Below are 20,161 nucleotides of genomic sequence, written 5' to 3'. Positions count from 1 at the left end.
TTTAACTGAAAAAATGAAAGAAGAAAACAGACTCACTCTGAAGTTACTGTAAAATAGTATGGTACTAGACAAATAGGTCAATGGAAAAGAACAGAATGCAAAAGTAGACCAGCACATATATGATTACTTCATTGTTGATAAAGGTGTCAAGGTAATTTAAGAAAATGGTGCTAGTACAACCAAACATCAGGAGGGAAAGGATTAACTTTGACCCATTTCTCACAATTCTTAATTAACTTGAAATAGCTCACACACTTAAATATAAAGGCAAAACTATAAAGTTTGGGGGGAAAATATAAAAGAATATCTTTGAGTATCTTAATATCTTAGGGTAAGCAAAGATTTCTTAGAATACAAAGAGCATTACCCATAAAAGAAAAAAATTAAAAACGAGACTTCATCAAAATTAAAATCTTCTGCTCTTCAAGAAACAGAGTTTAAAAAAATGAAAAGGCAAGGCTAGGATGTGAGTGAAAGTGAAAGTCAGTCATGTCCAACACTTTGTGACCCCATGGACTATAGAGCCTATGGAATTCTCCAGGCCAGAATACTGGAGTGGGCAGCCTTTCCCTTCTCCAGGGGGTCTTCCCAACCCAGGGACCAAACCCAGGTCTCCCGCATTGCAGGCAGATTCTTTACCAGCTGAGCCACAAGGGAAGCCCAAGAATACTGGAGTGGGTTGTCTATCCCTTCTCCAGTGGATCTTTGTGACCCAGGAATCAAATTGCGATCTTCTGCACTGCAGGAGGTTTCTTTACCAACTGAACTATCAGGGAAGCCCCAAGTCTAGGATGGAAAGCAATATTTGAGATATATCTGAAAAGGATTTGTTCTAGAACATATAAAGAACTCCTACAACTCAATAATTAAAAGACAAATGTTCCAATTATGAAAGAGGCAAATGATTTGCTCACATATTCACAAAAGAAGATACGAGATTAACCATAAATATACCAAAAGATCAATTTCATCAGTCATAAAAGAAATGCAAATTAAAAACCACAATGAGATACTACCTCACCCTCATTAGAATGACTAGAATATACAATAACAGCAAAGAAACAATACAACTAGAATTCTCATATACTACCATCAGAGTATAAGATGTCACAATTATTTTGGAAAAAGAATGGCATTTTCTCATAAATATATACTTAACCCAAGCAATTACACTCCTAGGTATTTAAGCAAGAAAAATAAAATTTTGTATTGTACACAGAGAATTGGAAAAAAATTTCACAGCAGGAATATTTATGATAGCCAAAAGCTGGAAATAATACAAATGTACACCAACAAGAGAATGGATAAATGAATTGTGATATAATCATCAGTGGAATGTTACTCAGCGAAAAAACCAAAAGCACCACAGATGCAACAAAATGGATCAATCTTAAAAATGTTATGCTGCATAAAATAAACACAACACATCAAAGTATACTTCCATTTTTATGAAGTTCTAGAACTGGCAGAAATAAACTACGGTGATATGAATCAGAATACTAATGGCCTCTGGGTGGTGAGATTAACTGAAAAGGCCTGGGTGAACCTTCTGGAGTGATAAAAGTGTAATACATTTTGATTAAGGTGGTTGTTACACGCTCAAAATTCATCAGGTTGTACAGTTAAAATCTGTGTATTTTATTATATGCAAATGTTACCTGTTGTTTTTTTTTTAAAGATACCAATAGCATCTCCACCAAGGAACACTAAGATTTTTGTTAGCTTCCTTAAGGAAAAGTCCTATTATCCTGGTACTACCAAACACTTAGATCTCAGAAACTTTTCAGTACAAATAAAGTATTAAAAAAACAAAACAAAACCAAAGTCATTTCTGACTTTTCTCACTCAAAAAGAGAAAATATAGAAAAATTTTGATAAGCCAATTTTCACACTGTAACAAAAAAAGGTAAAGAATGTGGAAAATGAAGTATTTAAAAGAGAATGACTGTTTTACTGTTCTGTTGCCAAATACTGCATGTTTAATTATCTTTTTAGAATATGACAGTTTTTCTCAAGATTATTTATAGGTACTGTGTGACAAGACTGTTTTTTCTACTTAGCAGTTTAAAGTTTTGTGTTTTCTTTTTTAACTCAACATTAAGATCATTTTAAACAGCAAAGAGAAAAAAAACACAGAAAGCTAAAGAAAATTCCACAAATACCTTTATGATCTGAGCCAGAGACACGCTCTCCTGTTGAGCAAGTGAAACTCCTCTAACTCTTTCTACATCTGACAGCTGACGCACCGACTCCTCAATGGCACTCAAGTAACTGAGTTCTGCTGCCATCCGATGCTGGAGGCCAGCAGGAGAAAAGCGCTTAGAACCTGGAAGGCATATAATTGTCATATATAAAAGTTCATGTGAAATTACATCTAATTTCTAAAATTCATTTCTTATTTTAAGGTCCAAAAACAAGTCTGCTATCCTTTGTAGGAAAGACAGTGACGTTTTAGTACACAGCATTCTACTAGCTACTTTTTTTGTGTATGCATGTGAAGGTACGTATAAACCATGCCAGCGTACATAATACATACACAGAACACACTTTTCAAATGTCTTTTTACTGATGCTGGCTAGATGGGAAAAGTCACCACTACTGAATCTCTCATGCTTTTCAATATTTATTTTCTGGCACAATTTTTGTTTAATACTTCAAATAGTAATTGCATTCACTTGAAGTAACATTCTTCTATGGTTTAACTGAAATAAATTTTTAGAAATAAATTCATATCCAATTTTTAAAATTACAGCTGCATGGATCTACTTGCCTGGTGTTGACGCCATCTCTGTCGTCGTTCTGCTGGCAGCCAGGTTCACATCAGCAAAAGTTGCATTAGGCTTAAACCCTGTTGGAGTCACTACTATTGAGGATTTAGATCTTTCTAATGAAGTTCCTGGAAGGTCAAACTGCAACAGTTTCTGAGAACTTGGAGATATGGGAGAAGTTGGAGTTTTCTGAGATCTTCCCTTATCTGATGAGACACTACAAGTTTTGTTTCATAAAGACATTAGAGACAGGAAATCTACTTCAAAAGCCATCTAAACAATAAGAACAACATGCAAAACTTATTAACATTAGCTTTAAAAAGCTTTGATTTATTCATTTTAACAGAGTTGCTACACTGAATGAATGACTATGAGTACTTTTATTGCTAGATTTACAGAGGGTAACAAGCTGGGGACAAGCCCTGCTCAAAATAATATGGAAAAGGAGTCTTTTGATTAAATTGGGACTAAACTCCTTCCTCTACAATGTAATTTACTATGAATCACTTATTTTAGTAGCAGGCAAAATCCTCTAGAATACTAAAATCTTATATAGCAATAAAATTACAAACATATAAAAAAAGCAAGGTAAAGTCTATTTCATAAAAATACCTTAAAATATGTTTCTGAAAGAGAATATCATTTTGTGTTAAAAAATTTAAAATGACAAAAACTACTTTTGTTATTACTTTTATTAACCCCAAAAATCACATACTGTGGTTAGTTTCACACTAACCATCTCCAAATACTTTATATATGTCCATTTGTTTCTGTCCACTTTTTAATGCTATAGTTCTTTCCTGAACTTTCTAAGAAGTAACCTCTCATAGCAGTTTTATTAAAACAACTCAAAGTATTTAATTCAACACAAGGCACAGGTCAAGTTTCTCTTTGATAAATTAAGCTCATTAAAGGTACTGTTTTTGATAAGAAGCACGCTGCTTTGCACTAAAGATTTATTTACTGACTCAAATATCCTATAAAGCATGTTAGCAGTTAGCATATTTCAACATACTAAATCAAGCTGACTTTTAGCTTTAATAAAACTATGACATGGTTTTTAAAGGTAAAAATTTCTCTTATACCAGCATTTAAATTTGAATAAAAGTAGTCTTTAAAGGCACTCACTAGCTTCCTGTAACCTTTAATTTTCTGAAGTTTAGAGAAATACTGTTTTTAACAGTCTGACAATTTACAGAACATAGAAAGAATTACCATTACTTCTGTTTCCTAATAGATTTCCCTGAAAGAATTCCAACACAATATTAAAACACAGTACTCATAAGAGGAGAGGGAAAAAGTTGGCTTAAAGCTCAACATTCAGAAAACAAAGATCATGGCATCCAGTCCCATCACTTCATGGCAAATAGATAGGGAAACAGTGGCAGACATTATTTTGGGGGACTCCAAAATCACTGCAGATGGTGACTGCAGCCATGAAATTAAAAGAAAGTTACTCCTTGGAAGAAAAGTTATGACCAACCTAGACAGCATATTAAAAAGCAGAGACATTACTTTGCCAAAAAAGGTCCATCTAGTCAAGGCTACAATTTTTCCAGTAGTCACGTATGGATGTGAGAGTTGGACTATAAAGAAAGCTGAGCGCTGAAGAATTGATGCTTTTGAACTGTGGTGTTGGAGAAGACTCTTGAGAGTCCCTTGGACTGCAAGGAGGTCGAACCAGTCCATCTTAAAGGAAATCAGTCCTGAATGTTCACTGGAAGAACTGATGCTGAAGCTCAATACTCCAACTGCTGAAACTCCACTACTTTGCCACCTAATGCGAAGAGCTGACTCACTTGAAAAGACCCTGATGCTGGGAAAGATTGAAGGCGAGAGGAGACGGGGACGACAGAGGATGAGATGGTTGGATGACATCACCGACTCAATGGACATGAGTTTGAGTAATCTCCGGGAGTTGGTGATGGACAGGGAGGCCGGGCGTGCTGCAGTCCATGGGGTTGCAAAGAGTCCGATATGACTGAGCAACTAAACTGAACTGAACTGACTCATAAGATAAATCTCACCATATGGATTTACAAGATGAATTCATATTTGCTCTGCAGAGACTTACCTAGACTAGCTGTTTCCAATGATATTAATAAGTTTTCTAAAATATAAAAAAGAAACAAAGGGAAAGAATGTGGACACAGCAAGTGTCTATAGCCAAATAAGACAATATAAGTTAAATAATTTTTTTTTAAAACTGGACTCCTTTGTATCAAATCCTTAAACTGTTTTATCCACTGTCAATCTCCATAGGTGAGGAAGTAGGGGGTCTGGACTATAGTATGGGGCATTTATCAACTTATTTGGCTCTGGAGTTTGTTTAGAAATGTTTAACTTTGTAGATTTTGCCAGTTAAATCATCAGGTATCTCTTAAGGAAAGGTAAAGTTTTCTGAATTCCAAAATCATTGACAAAGAAAATTCAACTTTAGACATAGGAATGATGGCACTATCTGCAACATGAAAGCACTAAAAATGACTGTCTGTATGTAACACTATATTGGAAAAAGCACACAGTTTTAAAGTAAAAAAATAAATCCATGCCTTCTCAGAGCTTAAATTTCCAGAAGAACAAAACCAGTGTAACAGATAAAAGTCATGGAGACAGAGCAGGAATTGTACATGAAGCAATAGTTATTTATAAGCAATAGGCTAAGTGCATAATATATGATATTACAGTGTGCAAGTTACACAATCAATTTAAGAGATTTCAAAATCTAATTGTCTAATAGGTTGAGCATAAGTAAAAAGTTCAGAGGTACAAATAAACAATGATACCAAAAGGGTACTAAGTGGTTATGTTTAAAGAGTGGAAGAATACAGTTGAGAAGAAAAGTTGCATAAACAAAGGAAGTAAGATAGTCTTTGGTAGCCTAGTGATAACACTTCAAACAAAGTCAAGCCCTAAGTGTTGATCTGTGGGGTAACTGTGAGGTCCAGAGTATCCTAAGGAGAGCAGTTGCTTGGTCAAATGACTGAGTGAAGAAAACAACTGTGAAAATTGTTTGGAATAGAAGGGTGGATTGTGCTAGAGGCAAAGAATACCTGTAGCAGTAGCTACAATAGTTTAGGTGAGAGATGAGTATATTCTATAATATAAAGACTAGAGCTATGAACAAAACTATAAAAAATACATAAATTTATTAAGTGAATTCTATGAGCATCAATGATATTATAATTTTAATGAAATACAAATTTCAGTATAAAATATGCATAGCTTTACCTCAAAGAATGCCCAGAAATTTCTTCCAAAGTGCTATCAGTATCAAGAGTCTGCTCATAATCTTTCACAGAAAGTTTGCTACTGGTCCCAGATTTCTTTCCTTGATGAGAGCCACGTTCTGAACCAGAGTGTACTTTTTCTTCATCAACAAGTGAGTTCTGAATATTTCCAGTGAGTGAATCTAGCCCTGTAAAGTAAATTTCTTATAAAACTGACTCCCAGTATTAGAAGCTACTAAGAGATAACTAACACCTACATTTCAGTAAAATAACAAAAAGCACAAACCAGAATATCTTAAAATGCACTTTTAAGCAGGTCTTTCTTCACTTCTATATAAGGAAAGTGACATTTCCATTAACATCTACTTGCTATTAAAAAAAAGTTTTTAAACCAAATGGTTAAGAAAAAAGACAAACATATTAAACAAGAATGAAGTACTACTCTATCCCTATAAAAAAGTAACCCCCACCACATTCTTAAAAATAAAACTCAGAGGTGAGAGAAAAAGGTTATCAACTGCCAACTAAACTACATAATCCTTTTGAAAAACTCTATGGTAAGAACTACACAGCCAGATTTATAAAACTGTTCATATTCTCTGAACAATTATTCTCTGATTCAAAATAATTTTACTTATGTGGGTATCTTAAGGAGACTGTTGAAACAAAAGTTGTACATGACATTCAACGTATAACTTTATAATTTAAAAATTTCAACCTCCATTACCAGCAATAGAATTGTCTAAATTACATAGATAATAGTAACTTGAATACAGAAAGAGCTTTTCGTAATTTGAACACATACATTATCTTATTGCTCTTAAACACCTTATGAAGTGGGTACTATATGCTTAATTTGCTGATGCAGTAACTAGAGATCTATCAGGCTAAATAACTTAAGGAATCATGATGATAGCAGAAATAGGACATAAACCCAGGCTTCATGATTCTAAGTCTAGGGCACTGTTTATCTTGATATGCTTCAATAGCAGCAAAGAAAAAGGCATGCTATGCTAAAAAAAAAAAAAAAAGGCACAAAAGAACTGTGTACACATTTTAATGGCAGCTAAATCTTTTTAAATCTGGTTTTTAAAAGATCAAAAGACAACGGAAAAGTAAAAAACAAATGATGCTGCACCCCTATGTTCATAGCAGCATTATTCACAATAGCCAAAAGGCAGAAGCAACTCAAACGTCCTTCCACAATGACTGCATAAACAAAACTGGTATATACATATAATGAAATATTATTCAGTCTTAAAAAAGAAGGACATTTTGACACACGTTACAACATGCATGAACTTTGACAACATTACGCTAAGTAAAATAAGCCATTTGGTCACAAAAGAACAAATACTGTATGACTACATATCTATATGAGGTACCTAGAATAGGCAAATTCATAGAAACACAACGGCAGAGGGGAGAATGAAAGCTACTATTTAGTGGGCACAGAGTTCTAGTTTGGAATAATGAAACAGCTGCGGAGATGAATGGAATGGTGATAGCTGCACACTGTGAATGTACCTAATGACACTGAACTAGACACTTCACCACAGAGACAGAAAGGAGAACGGGGGCTGCCAGGGGCTGGAAAGGGGGGAACAGGGAATCACTGTTCAACAGGCATAGAGAGTTTCAATACCGGAGGATGAAGTAGTTCTGGAGGTGGATAGTAGTGAAACTTAGTTGTAAACAGTGTTAATAAATCAAATGCCACTGAATGGTACACTAAAAAATGGTTAAAATGGCAAATTTTATGTTAGCTATGTTTGTCACACAAAAAATAAATTTTAAAATTAAGCTACATTATTCTGTAGTGATAGTAATAAAGTAACAATTTTTCATCACAATTTGGTTTGAAAAGGAAAAATTAGAACAGTCTTACCATGTGAGAAATATTAAACCCAAGTACCAAAGAAATGCAAATCAATGAAATGTCATTTTTCAATATCAGATTAGCAAATATTTTTGAAGTAATGTAACCTTGACTGTCATTCAGCACACACATGAAACAATACTCATACACCATTTTCATGGGAGTGCAAACTCATATATCCTTTGCTTTTTAATTTATTTATTAATTGGAAGAAAACTGCTTTACAACATTATGACAATTTCTGCCATACAACAATGTAAATCAGCCATAGTTATATTTCAACTCCCTCTTGAGCTTCCCTCCCCTCCCCGCATCCTACCTACTCCTTTAGATAACCACAGATCACCTGGCTGGGATCCCTGTGTTATATACAACTTCTCACCAGCTATCTATTTCACACATGGTAGTGTATATACGCTGATGCCACTTTCTCCATCTGTCCCACTGTGTCCGCAAGTCTGTTCTCAGTATCTGCATCTCCATTCCTTCCCTAAAAATAGGTTCATCAACATCACTTTTCTAATTACCATTTATGTGCAATAATATGATATTTCTCTTTCTGATTTACTTCACTCTGTAAATCTACCACCTAACTAGAACTGGTTCAAATTCATTCTTTTTTTTTTTATGGCTGAGTATATTTCATTGTGTGTGTGTATATGTGTGTGTGTGTGTATACACCACATCTTTATCCATTCATCTGTCAACAGGCATCTAGGTTACTTCCATATTCTAGCTATTGTAAATAGTGCTACAATGAACTGCTACAAAGATACATGTGTCTTTTTCATTTATGGTTTTTCACATAGTATATGACCAGTAGTGGAATTGCTAGGTCATATGGTAGCTTTATTCCTAGCTTTTTAAGGAATCATATATCCTTTCTTAAGGACAACTCAAAAAATACATAAAAATAATTTTCCAGCCAAGCCCTTGACGGTGGAATTTCTCATAGCAATTTATCCTAGGAAGCTACGTGAAGATGTATACAATGAATTAAATAAGCTAAGTCAGTATATCATAATGGGGAGAAAAATACAAATAATCTAGAGGATTGTCCATCAACTAGAAAGGATTCCACAATCTAAAATCTATTTATGACCCCTAGGCTAGAAACAAGCTGTTAATACTGGTTATCTCTAACTTTACCATAATATAGATGCACTCTTATAGAATAAAAACAGTTCATTCACTTAATATATTATTTAAATACACAATTTAAAAATTGTTCACTTCAAAAAACTAGAAATCATAGACCATACAATAGTTTATGCAAGAAAGATCTAAACTCCATTCGAGGGACCTATATGCAAAGAAATCATCTGCCCCTAGTTTAAAAGATTTCCAAATGAAAGTATGTTTATATGTTTTAAAGTTAAATTAAGATTATCTTTTTCTTATGATTACCACTTTCGTCTACTCTTTTCATCAACACTGAGGAAGTGAGCGAGCATGCACTCTTTTTTACCACCAGATCCAAGTATATGCAACAAAATGTATACATATTAGAACTCTAGGATAAGATACTAAGTTTAAGTTGATGCTGTGGTAAGTAAAATATATGGGTTTTCTTAAGGCATTGTCAGAAGGAATCAGGGAAACTGAAAACCACAAAAAATTACCTGTATTTCACCTAATCAAGTATTAGATTATAATTTTTAAAACTTACACTGAATCATATTGTTTATGCTCATAATATATCATGATATCTTAAGTTGTACAATATATTATAGTAAAACATAAACTTGATTTATAAGTTAGAAGTCAGAATCTAGGCTTTGCCGATAACTAGTTAGCAACCTTCAGAGAAGGCGATGGCACCCCATTCCAGTACTCTTGCCTGGAAAATCCATGGGCGGAGGAGCCTGCAGTCCATAGGGTCGCGAAGAATCGGACACAACTGAGCGACTTCACTTTCACTTTTTCATGCACTGGAGAAGGAAATGGCAACCCACTCCAGTGCTTTTGCCTGGAGAATCCCAGGGACGGGGGAGCCTGGTGGGCTGCTGTCTACGGGGTCGCACAGTCGGAGACGACTGAAGCAACTTAGCAGCAGCAGTTAGTACCTTAGCTGAGACACTAACATAATAAAGCATAACAACTGCAAAATAAAAAAAACTGAGCAAAATCATCATTTCCTGAAATGTATTCTGCTGAATTTGTATGTAACATGCTGATCGAAGAGCTGATTCTGTGGTCAAATAAATTTGAAAAATATCACACTATAGCCTCATCCTCATCCTAAATAATCCATATCAGCATATTGAAAGTATTGATAAGTCCTGTTAGAGAGAAGCCTATTTCACTCTGAAAGCATTTCCCAGGTTTGTGGAACCATGGGATTTCTTTTGTTCTCAGAGCACCTATGAAGCAGCCTATTGCACTGAATCAGTATTTCACAAGAAAAGAAAAACTTTGAGAAGTGTTGATAAAATGATGTTTAATGTTCCAATCTGTTTTAAAGAACACTTCCAATGTGCAAGAGAGTTATACCTCTCCTAGCCAAAGGCAACACAGAAAACTACAGCAAAGTATCACTAATGAACACAGGTGCCAAAATCCTCAACAAAATTTCAGCAAATAGAATTCAGCAACACATCAAAAAGTTCATGCACCATGATCAAGCTGGGTCTATTCCAGCGATGCAAGGATTCTTCAATATACACAAATCAATCAATGTGATACACCATATTAAATTGAAAGATAAAAACCATATGATAATCTCAATAGCCACAGAAAAAGCCTTTGACAAAATTCAGCACCCATTTATAATTAAAATCTTCAAAAAATGGGCACAGAAGGAACCTATCTCAACATAATAAAGGTCATATATGATAAGCCTATAGCAAACATTATTCTCAATGGTGCAAAACTGAAAGCACTCCTCCTAAGGTCAGGAACAAGACAAGGGTGTCCGCTTTCACCATTATTATTCAACATAGTTCTGAAAGTCCTAGCTACAGCAATCAGAGATGAAAAAGAAATAAAAGGAATCCAGATTGGAAAAGAAGAAGTAAACCCTACACAGAAAACTATAAAGATAGTATCAGAAAATTACTAGAGCTAATCAGTGAGGTTAAGAAAAGCTGCAGAATACAAAATCAATATACAGAATTCACTTGCATTTCTATATACTAACAATTAAAAATCAGAAAGAGCAATTAAGGAATCAATCCCATTCATCATTGCAACAAAAAGAATATCTAGGAATAAACTTACCTAAGGAGACAAAACAACTGTACACAGAAAACTGTAAGAAACTGATGAAAGAAATCAAAGATGACACAACCAGATGGGAGAGACATTCCATGTTCCTGGGTAGAAAAGTGAAAATGACTATGCTACCATACGCAACCTACAGATTCAATGCAGTCCCTATCAAACTGCCAATGGCATTTTGCACAGAACTAGAACAAAAAATTTCACAGCTCATATGCAAACACAAACAACCCCAAATAGCCAAAGCAGTCTTGAGTAAGAAGAATGGAGATGGAGGAATTGACCTTCCTGACTTCAGATGATACTACAAAGTTACAGTCATCAAGACAGTACAGTACTGGCACAAAAACAGAAATATAGACCAATGAAATAAGACAGAAAGCCCAGAAATAAACCCATGCACCTATGGGTACCTTATCTTTGACAAAGGAGGTAAGAATACACAATGGGGAAAGACAGCCTCTTCAATAAATGGTGCTGGGAAAACGGGACAGCTACACGTAAAAGAATGAAATTAGAACACTTCCTAACACCATACACAGAAATAAACTCAAAATGGATTAAAGATCTAAATGTAAGATCAGAAACTATAAAATTCTCAGAGAAAAACATAGGCAGATCACTCAGTGACATAAAGCAAGATCCTGTACGACCCACCTCCTAGAGTAATGGAAATAAAAACCAAAGTAAACAAGTGGGACCTGATTAAACTTAAAAGCTACTACACAGCAAAGGAAATTATAAGCTTCAGACAACCCTCAGAATGGAAGAAAATAATAGCAAATGAAACAACTGACAAAGGATTAATTTCCCAAATATACAAGCAGCTCATACAACTCAACGCCAGAAAAACAAACAACCCAATCAAAAAGTAGGAAACAGACCTAAACAGACATTTCTTCAAAGAAGACATTCAGATGGCTAACAAACACATGAAAAGATACTCAACATTGCTCATTATTCAGTTCAGTTTAGTTGCTCAGTCGTGTCTGACTCTTTGCAACCCCATGAGTCGCAGCACGCCAGGCCTCCCTGTCCATCAACTCCTGGAGTTCACTCAGACTCGCATCCATCAAGTCAGTGATGCCATCCAGCCATCTCATCCTCTGGCCCCTTCTCCTCCTGCCCCCAATCCCTCCCAGCATCAGAGTCTTTTCCAATGAGTAAACTCTTCGCATGAGGTGGCTAAAGTACTGGAGTTTCAGCTTTAGCATCATTCCTTCCAAAGAAATCCCAAGGCCAATCTCCTTCAGAATGGACTGGTTGGATCTCCTTGCAGTCTAAGAGACTCTCAGGAGTCCTCCAACACCACAGTTCAAAAGCATCAATTCTTCAGCACTCAGCTTTCTTCATAGTCCAACTCTCACATCCATACATGACCACTGGAAAAACCATAGCCTTGACTAGATGGACCTTTGTTGACAAAGTAATGTCTCTGCTTTTGAATATGCTATCTAGGTTGATCATAACTTTTCTTCCAAGGAGTAAGCATCTTTTAATTTCATGGCTGCAGTCACCATCTGCAGTGATTTTGGAGCCCCCCAAAATAAAGTCTGACACTGTTTCCACTGTTTCCCCATCTATTTCCCATGAAGTGATGGGACCGGATGCCATGATCTTCGTTTTCTGAATGTTGAGCTTTAAGCCAACTTTTTCACTCTCCTCTTTCACTTTCATCAAGAGGCCTTTTAGTTCCTCTTCACTTTCTGCCATAAAGGTGGTGTCATCTGCATATGTGAGGTTATTGATATTTCTCCCAGCAATCTTGATTCCAGCTTGTGTTTCTTCCAGTCCAGCGTTTCTCATGATGTACTCTGCACAGAAGTTAAATAAGCAGGGTGACAATATACAGCCTTGACGTACTCCTTTTCCTTTTTGGAACCAGTCTGTTGTTCCATGTCCAGTTCTAACTGTTGCTTTCTGACCTGCATATAGCTTTCTTAGGAGGCAGGTCAGGTGGTCTGGTATTCCCATCTCTTTCAGAATTTTCCACAGTTTATTGTGATCCACACAGTCAAAGGCTTTGGCATAGTCAATAAAGCAGAAATTGATGTTTTTCCTGAACTCTCTTGCTTTTTCCATGATCCAGAGGATGTTGGCAATTTGATCTCTGATTCCTCTGACTTTTCTAAAACCAGCTTGAACATTTGGAAGTTTACGGTTCACGTATTGCTGAAGCCTGGCTTGGAGAATTTTGAGCATTACTTTACTAGCGTGTGAGATGAGTGCAATTGTGTGGTAGTTTGAGCATTCTTTTGCATTGCCTTTCTTTGGGATTGGAATGAAAACTGACCTTTTCCAGTCCTGTGGCCACTGCTGAGTTTTCCAAATTTGCTGGCATATTGAGTGCAGCACTTTCACAGCATCATCTTTCAGGATTTGAAATAGCTCATTATTAGAGAAATGCAAATCAAAACCACAATGAGATATCACCTCACACTGATCAGAATGGCCCTCACCAAAAAGTCTACAAACAATAAATGCTGGAGAGGGTATGGAGAAAAGGAACACTCTTGCACTGCTGGTGGGAATATAAATTGATACAGTCAATATGGAAGACAATATGGAGATTCCTTAAAAAACTAGGAATAAAACCACCATATGACCCAGCAATCCCACTCGTAGGCATATACTGAGGAAATAAAAATTGAAAAAGACAGGATAAAGAAGTTGTGGTACATACCCACAACGAAATATTACTCAGCCATAAAAAAGGAACGCATTTGAGTCAGTTCTGATGGGGTGGATGAACCTAGAACCTATTGTACAGAGTGAAGTGAGTCAGAAAGAGAAAGATAAATATCTATTCTAACACACATATACAGAATCTAGAAAAATGTTATGGGAAGAATTTATTTATAGGGCAGCAATGGAGAAACAGACATAGAAAATAGACTTATGGAAATGGAGTAATGGGAGGAGAGAGGAGGAAAAAGTAATATGGAAATTTACATTACCATATGTAAAACAGACAGACAACAGGAATTTGCTATATGGCTCAGGAAACTCAAACAAGGACTCTATATCAACCTAGAGGTGTGGGATGGGGAAGGAGATGAGAAGGTTCAAAAGGGAGGGGATATATGCATGCCTATGGCTGATTCATGTTGAGCTCTGACTGAAAACAACAAAATTCTGTAAAGCAATTATCCTTCAATAAAAAAATAAATTAAAAGAAAAAAAAATCTCTCCTAGCAGTCTCACACTGGAAATATAAAGTGGCACTAGCTTTCTGAAGAGCTATTCAGCAAAATGTATCCAAATTTTAAGCATGTTATACTCATTGTCCATTATCTTCCTTCTAGGATTTTCTCTTAAAAGAACCAGATCAATGTGTAAAGATGCATTTGTAAGGCTATTCAATGTCTTACAGTGTTCATCATAGAAAATGCAGCAGTGTTTATTACAGAAAAGAAAGAAAAAAGAAAGAATCTAAATGTCTAGCAATGGGGAACTGGATAACAAATTACAATACATTCAAATAACAGAACACTAGGTAGCCATTCGGCTTCCCGGGTGGCACAGTGGTAAAGAATCTGTCTGCAATGCAGGAGATATGGGTTCGCTCTCTGTGTCTGGAAGATCCCCTAGAGAAAGAAATGACAACCGACTCCAGTATTCCTGCCTGGGAAATCCCAGGGACAGAGGAGCCTGGTGATCTACAGTCCATGGGGTTGCAAAAAGATTCAGACTTAGCAACTAAACAACAAATAAGTAAGCCCTTACAAAGGGTTAACCATATTTACCAACAGAGAAAAGTTTCTGTAACCCATTGATAGGAAAAAAAAAAAATCACATAAACTGTGATCTTATACATGTAACATTTTCTATTTACATATGCCTACTAACAGTCTAGAAGTATTCTCACTAAAAATGTTAACATTTCACATGCATTGGGATATCTATTCTTAAAAAAACAAAAACTACAAAACAAGCATTAGTATATGTGTGGAGAAACTGGAACCCTTGTACATTACTGGTGAGAATGTAAAATGTTATAGCTAAAATATAGAAATGACTTTTTATCTAGCAAGTCTACAATTGGATATATAGATAAAAGAACTGGAAGTAGGGATTCAAACAGTTATTTGTACACCAATGTTCATGTCCATATTACTCACAATAGTTAAAAGGATGAAACAACCAAGATACCCATCAACTGATCAAAGAATACACAAAATGTGGTATATCCATATAATGGGATATTATTTAGCCTTAAAAAGGGAGGACATTCTGATACATGCAACAATGTGGATGAAATCTGAAGATGCTATGCTAAATGAAATAAGCCAGACACAAAAAGAATATTGGATGATGCCACTTATATGAAGTACCTAGAGTAGTACTTCAGCAACAGAAAGTAGAACAGTGGTTAGCAGCAGCTCAGGGAAGGGAAATTACTGTTTAGTGGGTTCCAAGTTTCAGCATGGCAGGATGAAAAAGTTCTAGAGTTGGGTAATGATGATGGTTGTGGAACACAATGAACATGCTTATTAACAGTACTGAATTCAACACTTGAAAATGGTTAAAATAATAAGGTTTACATTATGTGTATTTTACCACAATAAAATAAAAAAAAAATCTAAAAAGACATTAACATTGATTATCTCTAGGTGGAGGGAATACAGATGATTTTTCATTTTTAGATAGTTTTCTATATTTATACATTTGTCCTCCCCAGTCTTTTTTTTTTTAACTCAACAAGCAATTTTTTACTATTAGAAAAAATACCTGTGGAAGCAAAATCATTCCCTTGAGACCATCCTGTGAATCTAAGAGGCCGATGCCTAATGACTGTTATCTTCTCATCACTAGGCCTACTGAGCAATTATAGCCAGTAGAAATGAGGGGACTGAAAGGTATTCTCAATTAGTCAAGAATGCCAAAGGGCCAGCTACTGTAGCAAGTACTGAGATGTACATATTATATATGTAGGCTTTGAAATTACCATAGAAAGCATTTATTATCATCTTCACTTTGTAGATACAGAAATTAGACCATTATATTTAATGACACTAAGAAACATACAGGATACAAAGTTTTTAAAAAGCAGCTGCAAAATATTATTTCATTTCTGCTTTTTAAATTAAAATGCATGTGGGAGTATGCCTGGTTTTATGTACATATTGGAAAAATAGGCACTAAAAACATCAACAGTAGTTATCTCTGAGGAGAAGAATCAATAGAGGTTTATAATTGTTGTACAACTGTTTTTCTACAACTTTTAATTTTTTATCATTGTTAATGTATTCCTTTCATAGTAAGCAAAAGATTTATAATGTTATATATCAAAAGGTATTATTGTAATGATAAATAAGTATGAAAGTCAATTATACTATTATCATACAGAAGTTATCTAACTTATGAAATCAAATCGTTAACTTTAGATCAGTCACAAAGCCACTGGTAAAGAGAAAAAGATCATCACACAGGATTCCACTTACATTCTATCTTCTCTTTCTTTCCTTTCTTCCCTTTAGAAGAGGAAGAAGGAGACGATGCAGCAGACGGGGCCCCTGATGAGTGCTGGGGAGTAACATCCACAGAGGAGAGGTCACAGGCAGACTTTCTGCTGGAATGATCCTCCTGAAAGCCTAGACTGTGACTACCAACACTGTCAAAGAATAAGTAACAGTGGTTAGAGAAAGAAATAAAAAAGTTTCTACTCACTGCTAAAACTATAGATATTTTAAAATCTAGTCACAAAGAGAATATAAATATAATCAAAGATGCTTTCCACTTGTCTCATTTTGTCAGTACCAGAAGCCTGCATTATTCCCTATGGCTCAATTTATTACTGAGAAAAGTCTTAGGCAGTTTTTTACTGGAGTGAAACCAATAAAAATGGGTAATTCAGACACAAAAGAGAAAAAAATATAATGCTGGATACTGAAAAATGTAACCTCAATTTCTATTCAAATTTATAATTTATTATTTTCCTTCTAATAATCTTATAGGGAATAATAATTTAATATGTTCTACTTCAACTCAGAAATAAAATATAATAAATCATATTGATCAGTGATATTAAATGTTACCACAATCAAATCCTTACACATCTTGATTAAAAAATAAACCTTTTCTTTGAAGTTCAAAATTTAAAACTATACTTCTGCTATAATCTTAATAATACTTATTTTCATCAATCCAGCTATATATAACTAATTTTTTGATTAATTTTTTTTACAGGATAATTACTTTACAATAATGTGATGGTTTTTGCCATATACCAACATGAACAGGCATTAGAGACACGTGTTCCCTCCCTCTTGAACCCCTCCGTCTACTTTCCTCCCCATCCCACCCCTCTAGGCTGTCACAGAGCACGGGCTTTGGGTTCTCTGCATCATACACTGAACTCTCACTGGCTATTTATTTTACATATGGTATGTATATGTTTCAATGCTATTCTCTCAAATCATCCCACTCTCTCCTTCTCCCACTTTGTCCAAAAGTCTGTTCTTTATGTCTGTGTGTCCTTTGCTGCCCTACATGTAGGATCATCATTACTATCTTTCTAGATTTCATATATATGTGGATATAACTGATTTTTAAAAGATCATCCAATAATTTTATATGCATTACAATTCGTAATGTGTGAAGAAAATTATACTGCATGTGAGTGATTACAGATTATTTTATATGGTAACAAAATTTAGGGAGGAAATTCTCTGGCGAAATCTGATTCACTTACTATATGACACTGTACAAGTAACAACCTTAGGACTTCAGTTTCCTCTCTCAAGTATGAATAGTAACAAAAATATTTATCATATCAGGCTACTAGAAGAATGAGTTCATACAAGTAAAGCCCAATCAGTCCTCTTAGTACCTTAAAGTGAAAGTGTTCATTTTTCAGTTGTGTTCAAGTCTTTATGACCCCATGGACTGTAGCCCGCCAGGCTCCTCTGACCATGGGATTCTCCAGGCAAGAATACTGGAGTGGGTTGCCATTTCCTTCTCCAGGGGATCTTCCCCACCCAGGGGTCAAACCCCGGTCTCCCGCATTGCAGGCAGATTCTTTACTGACTGAGCCACCAGGGAAGTCCCTTGTACATTAACTGCTCAATAAATATTAACATAATATTGCTACTATTCAAAGATTTGCAAAGTTTTTGATGCTATTCCAATTATTAAAAAGTTTACTGATTACTTAGGATCATGTGGTGCTGGAGAAGACTCTTGAGAGTCCCTTGGACTGCAAGGAGATGCAACAAGTCCATCCTAAAGGAAATCAGTCCTGAATATTCATTGGAAGGACTGAAGTTGAAGCTGAAACTCCAATCCTTTGGCCACGTGATGTGAAGAACTGACTCATTTGAAAAGACCCTGAAGCTGGGAAAGATTGAAGGCGGGAGGAGAAGGAAATGACAGACGATGAGGTGGTTGGATGGCATCACCGACTCAATGGACATGAATTTTGAGTTAACTCTGGGAGTTGGTGATGGACAGGGAGGCCTGGCATGCTGCACTCCATGGGGTCGCAAAGAGTTGGACATGATTGAGTGACTGAACTGAACTGAACTGAATAGGATCATGGAGCCAAGTGTTTAGCTAGTCATGTTCAATTCTATTACAGAAAACCATTTCTTAGTCATCTCACATTAACGCACCATGGGATAATTTTCCCAATACTAACCTCGACCGGGGATTCACAGATTGATTTAACAATCTATATTTTGTTTATTATGTGCCAGACTCATTCCAAGTACTTTGTATTTCACTGAACATTCATAACACTTTAACAGAGAAGAAAACTGAGGCACAGGGAGATAAACAACGTGCCCAAAGACAAACAATTAGTAGAGTCAGTATTTAAACCCACATGGTCTGGATCCAGAGCCCATGCTCTTAATAACTACTATGCTATGCAGCTTCTACATGTATCTTCAAACAAGCAAAATTTGACTAATATCCAGACCTCAGTTCTCATTTGTACATTTGTCTCACTCTTCAGATTTTATTCCATACTGTTAACATAGTCTTACTTGGGTTCAAGAGCTGACTTTCTTTCTGTCAAAGTCCCACTCCCTGCAGAGGAGACAAAATCATCTTCATAGGAAACGCTGCTTAAAGGGGTTGTGATGGCATTCAAAGGCCGTGATGCTGATGTTCCTCTTTCCAATCTGTCTTCAAATTCTGTCAAAAGTAGTAATTGAAATGTGTTTTAAAATAAAAATTTTAAAAACTACAAGCAAAGCATTCCACAACCTGGGGGATTAACAACATGGATTTAGGGATATTTTAGTTTTATTAGTTCTTCAAGTTATCTTTATATCTAATAGTACATTTTAAACTTTTTATTAGGGAAATTTTCAAACATATATGACAGTAGAGAGTCATATAATGAAACTAATGCATCCATTATCAAGCTTTAACAAATACCAACACAAACTTCGTATTCCCTCCATCTGTAATTCTCCTCAAATATTACTTTGAAACAAATGCCAGAAAACATATCAACTCTAAATATTTCAGTATAACTGTAATCTTAATGAAAACCTAATAGAAGGATTTAAAAACAAACCCAACCTTCTTGTGAAAAAAAATTGAGGGGGTTGATTTACAAGCACTTTGCCTTAATCAAAATAACTTTAATATTCAAAGAACTTGTAGATGACCACTTATAGAAATAAGTGTTAAACAAAAGAGATAAACAGGCACATATAGGTCTGCACAAGATCAAATGAAATAGCTAACTATGATGAATTCTAGGAAAATGTAATGGGAAACCCAATTAAGCATAAGATGAAAAGATGAAATCAATTCATCTGTCAGATAAATCGTTCACTATGTAGAATGGAAATAAAAAAAACACCACAGTATCCATAGCCTATTTCAGGCTCAGCCTCACTCACTCTCCAACCTGGGAATTCTAAGGTGGTATTAGCATAAGATGGGTAGAATCCACCTATGGTAGGAAGGACAAAGAAAGGAACTTGAAGGAATTGAGTCTGCCACACAAAAGGAAGTGCTGCATTGCAGGATCTCAGGGATCACAAGGGTACCTTAAAAGTTATTATTTTAGGACCCAAATGTACAGCTACATTACTATTCAAAGTCTG

At 35.5% G+C, this 20,161-nt stretch overlaps 1 protein-coding gene across 9 annotated transcripts in view; it reads right to left on the bottom strand.

The window, feature by feature from the left end:
* CEP350 (centrosomal protein 350) overlaps nt 1-20,161 on the bottom strand; it is a 156,372-nt gene that overhangs the window by 77,119 nt on the left and 59,092 nt on the right. For all 9 annotated transcript variants that reach the window (XM_069546189.1, XM_069546196.1, XM_069546193.1 and 6 more), the window contains 5 exons: nt 19,085-19,235; nt 16,541-16,710; nt 6,000-6,186; nt 2,771-2,985; nt 2,163-2,326 (listed from right to left, as the gene is read on the bottom strand). In XM_069546189.1, the coding sequence (XP_069402290.1) occupies nt 2,163-2,326; nt 2,771-2,985; nt 6,000-6,186; nt 16,541-16,710; nt 19,085-19,235 (887 nt within the window). The remainder of the gene's footprint in view (nt 1-2,162; nt 2,327-2,770; nt 2,986-5,999; nt 6,187-16,540; nt 16,711-19,084; nt 19,236-20,161) is intronic.

Source organism: Ovis canadensis, chromosome 12 (genome assembly GCF_042477335.2).
Source record: "Ovis canadensis isolate MfBH-ARS-UI-01 breed Bighorn chromosome 12, ARS-UI_OviCan_v2, whole genome shotgun sequence".
Classification (NCBI taxonomy): Eukaryota; Metazoa; Chordata; class Mammalia; order Artiodactyla; family Bovidae; genus Ovis; species Ovis canadensis.
This window is presented reverse-complemented; position numbering and strand designations above follow the sequence as displayed.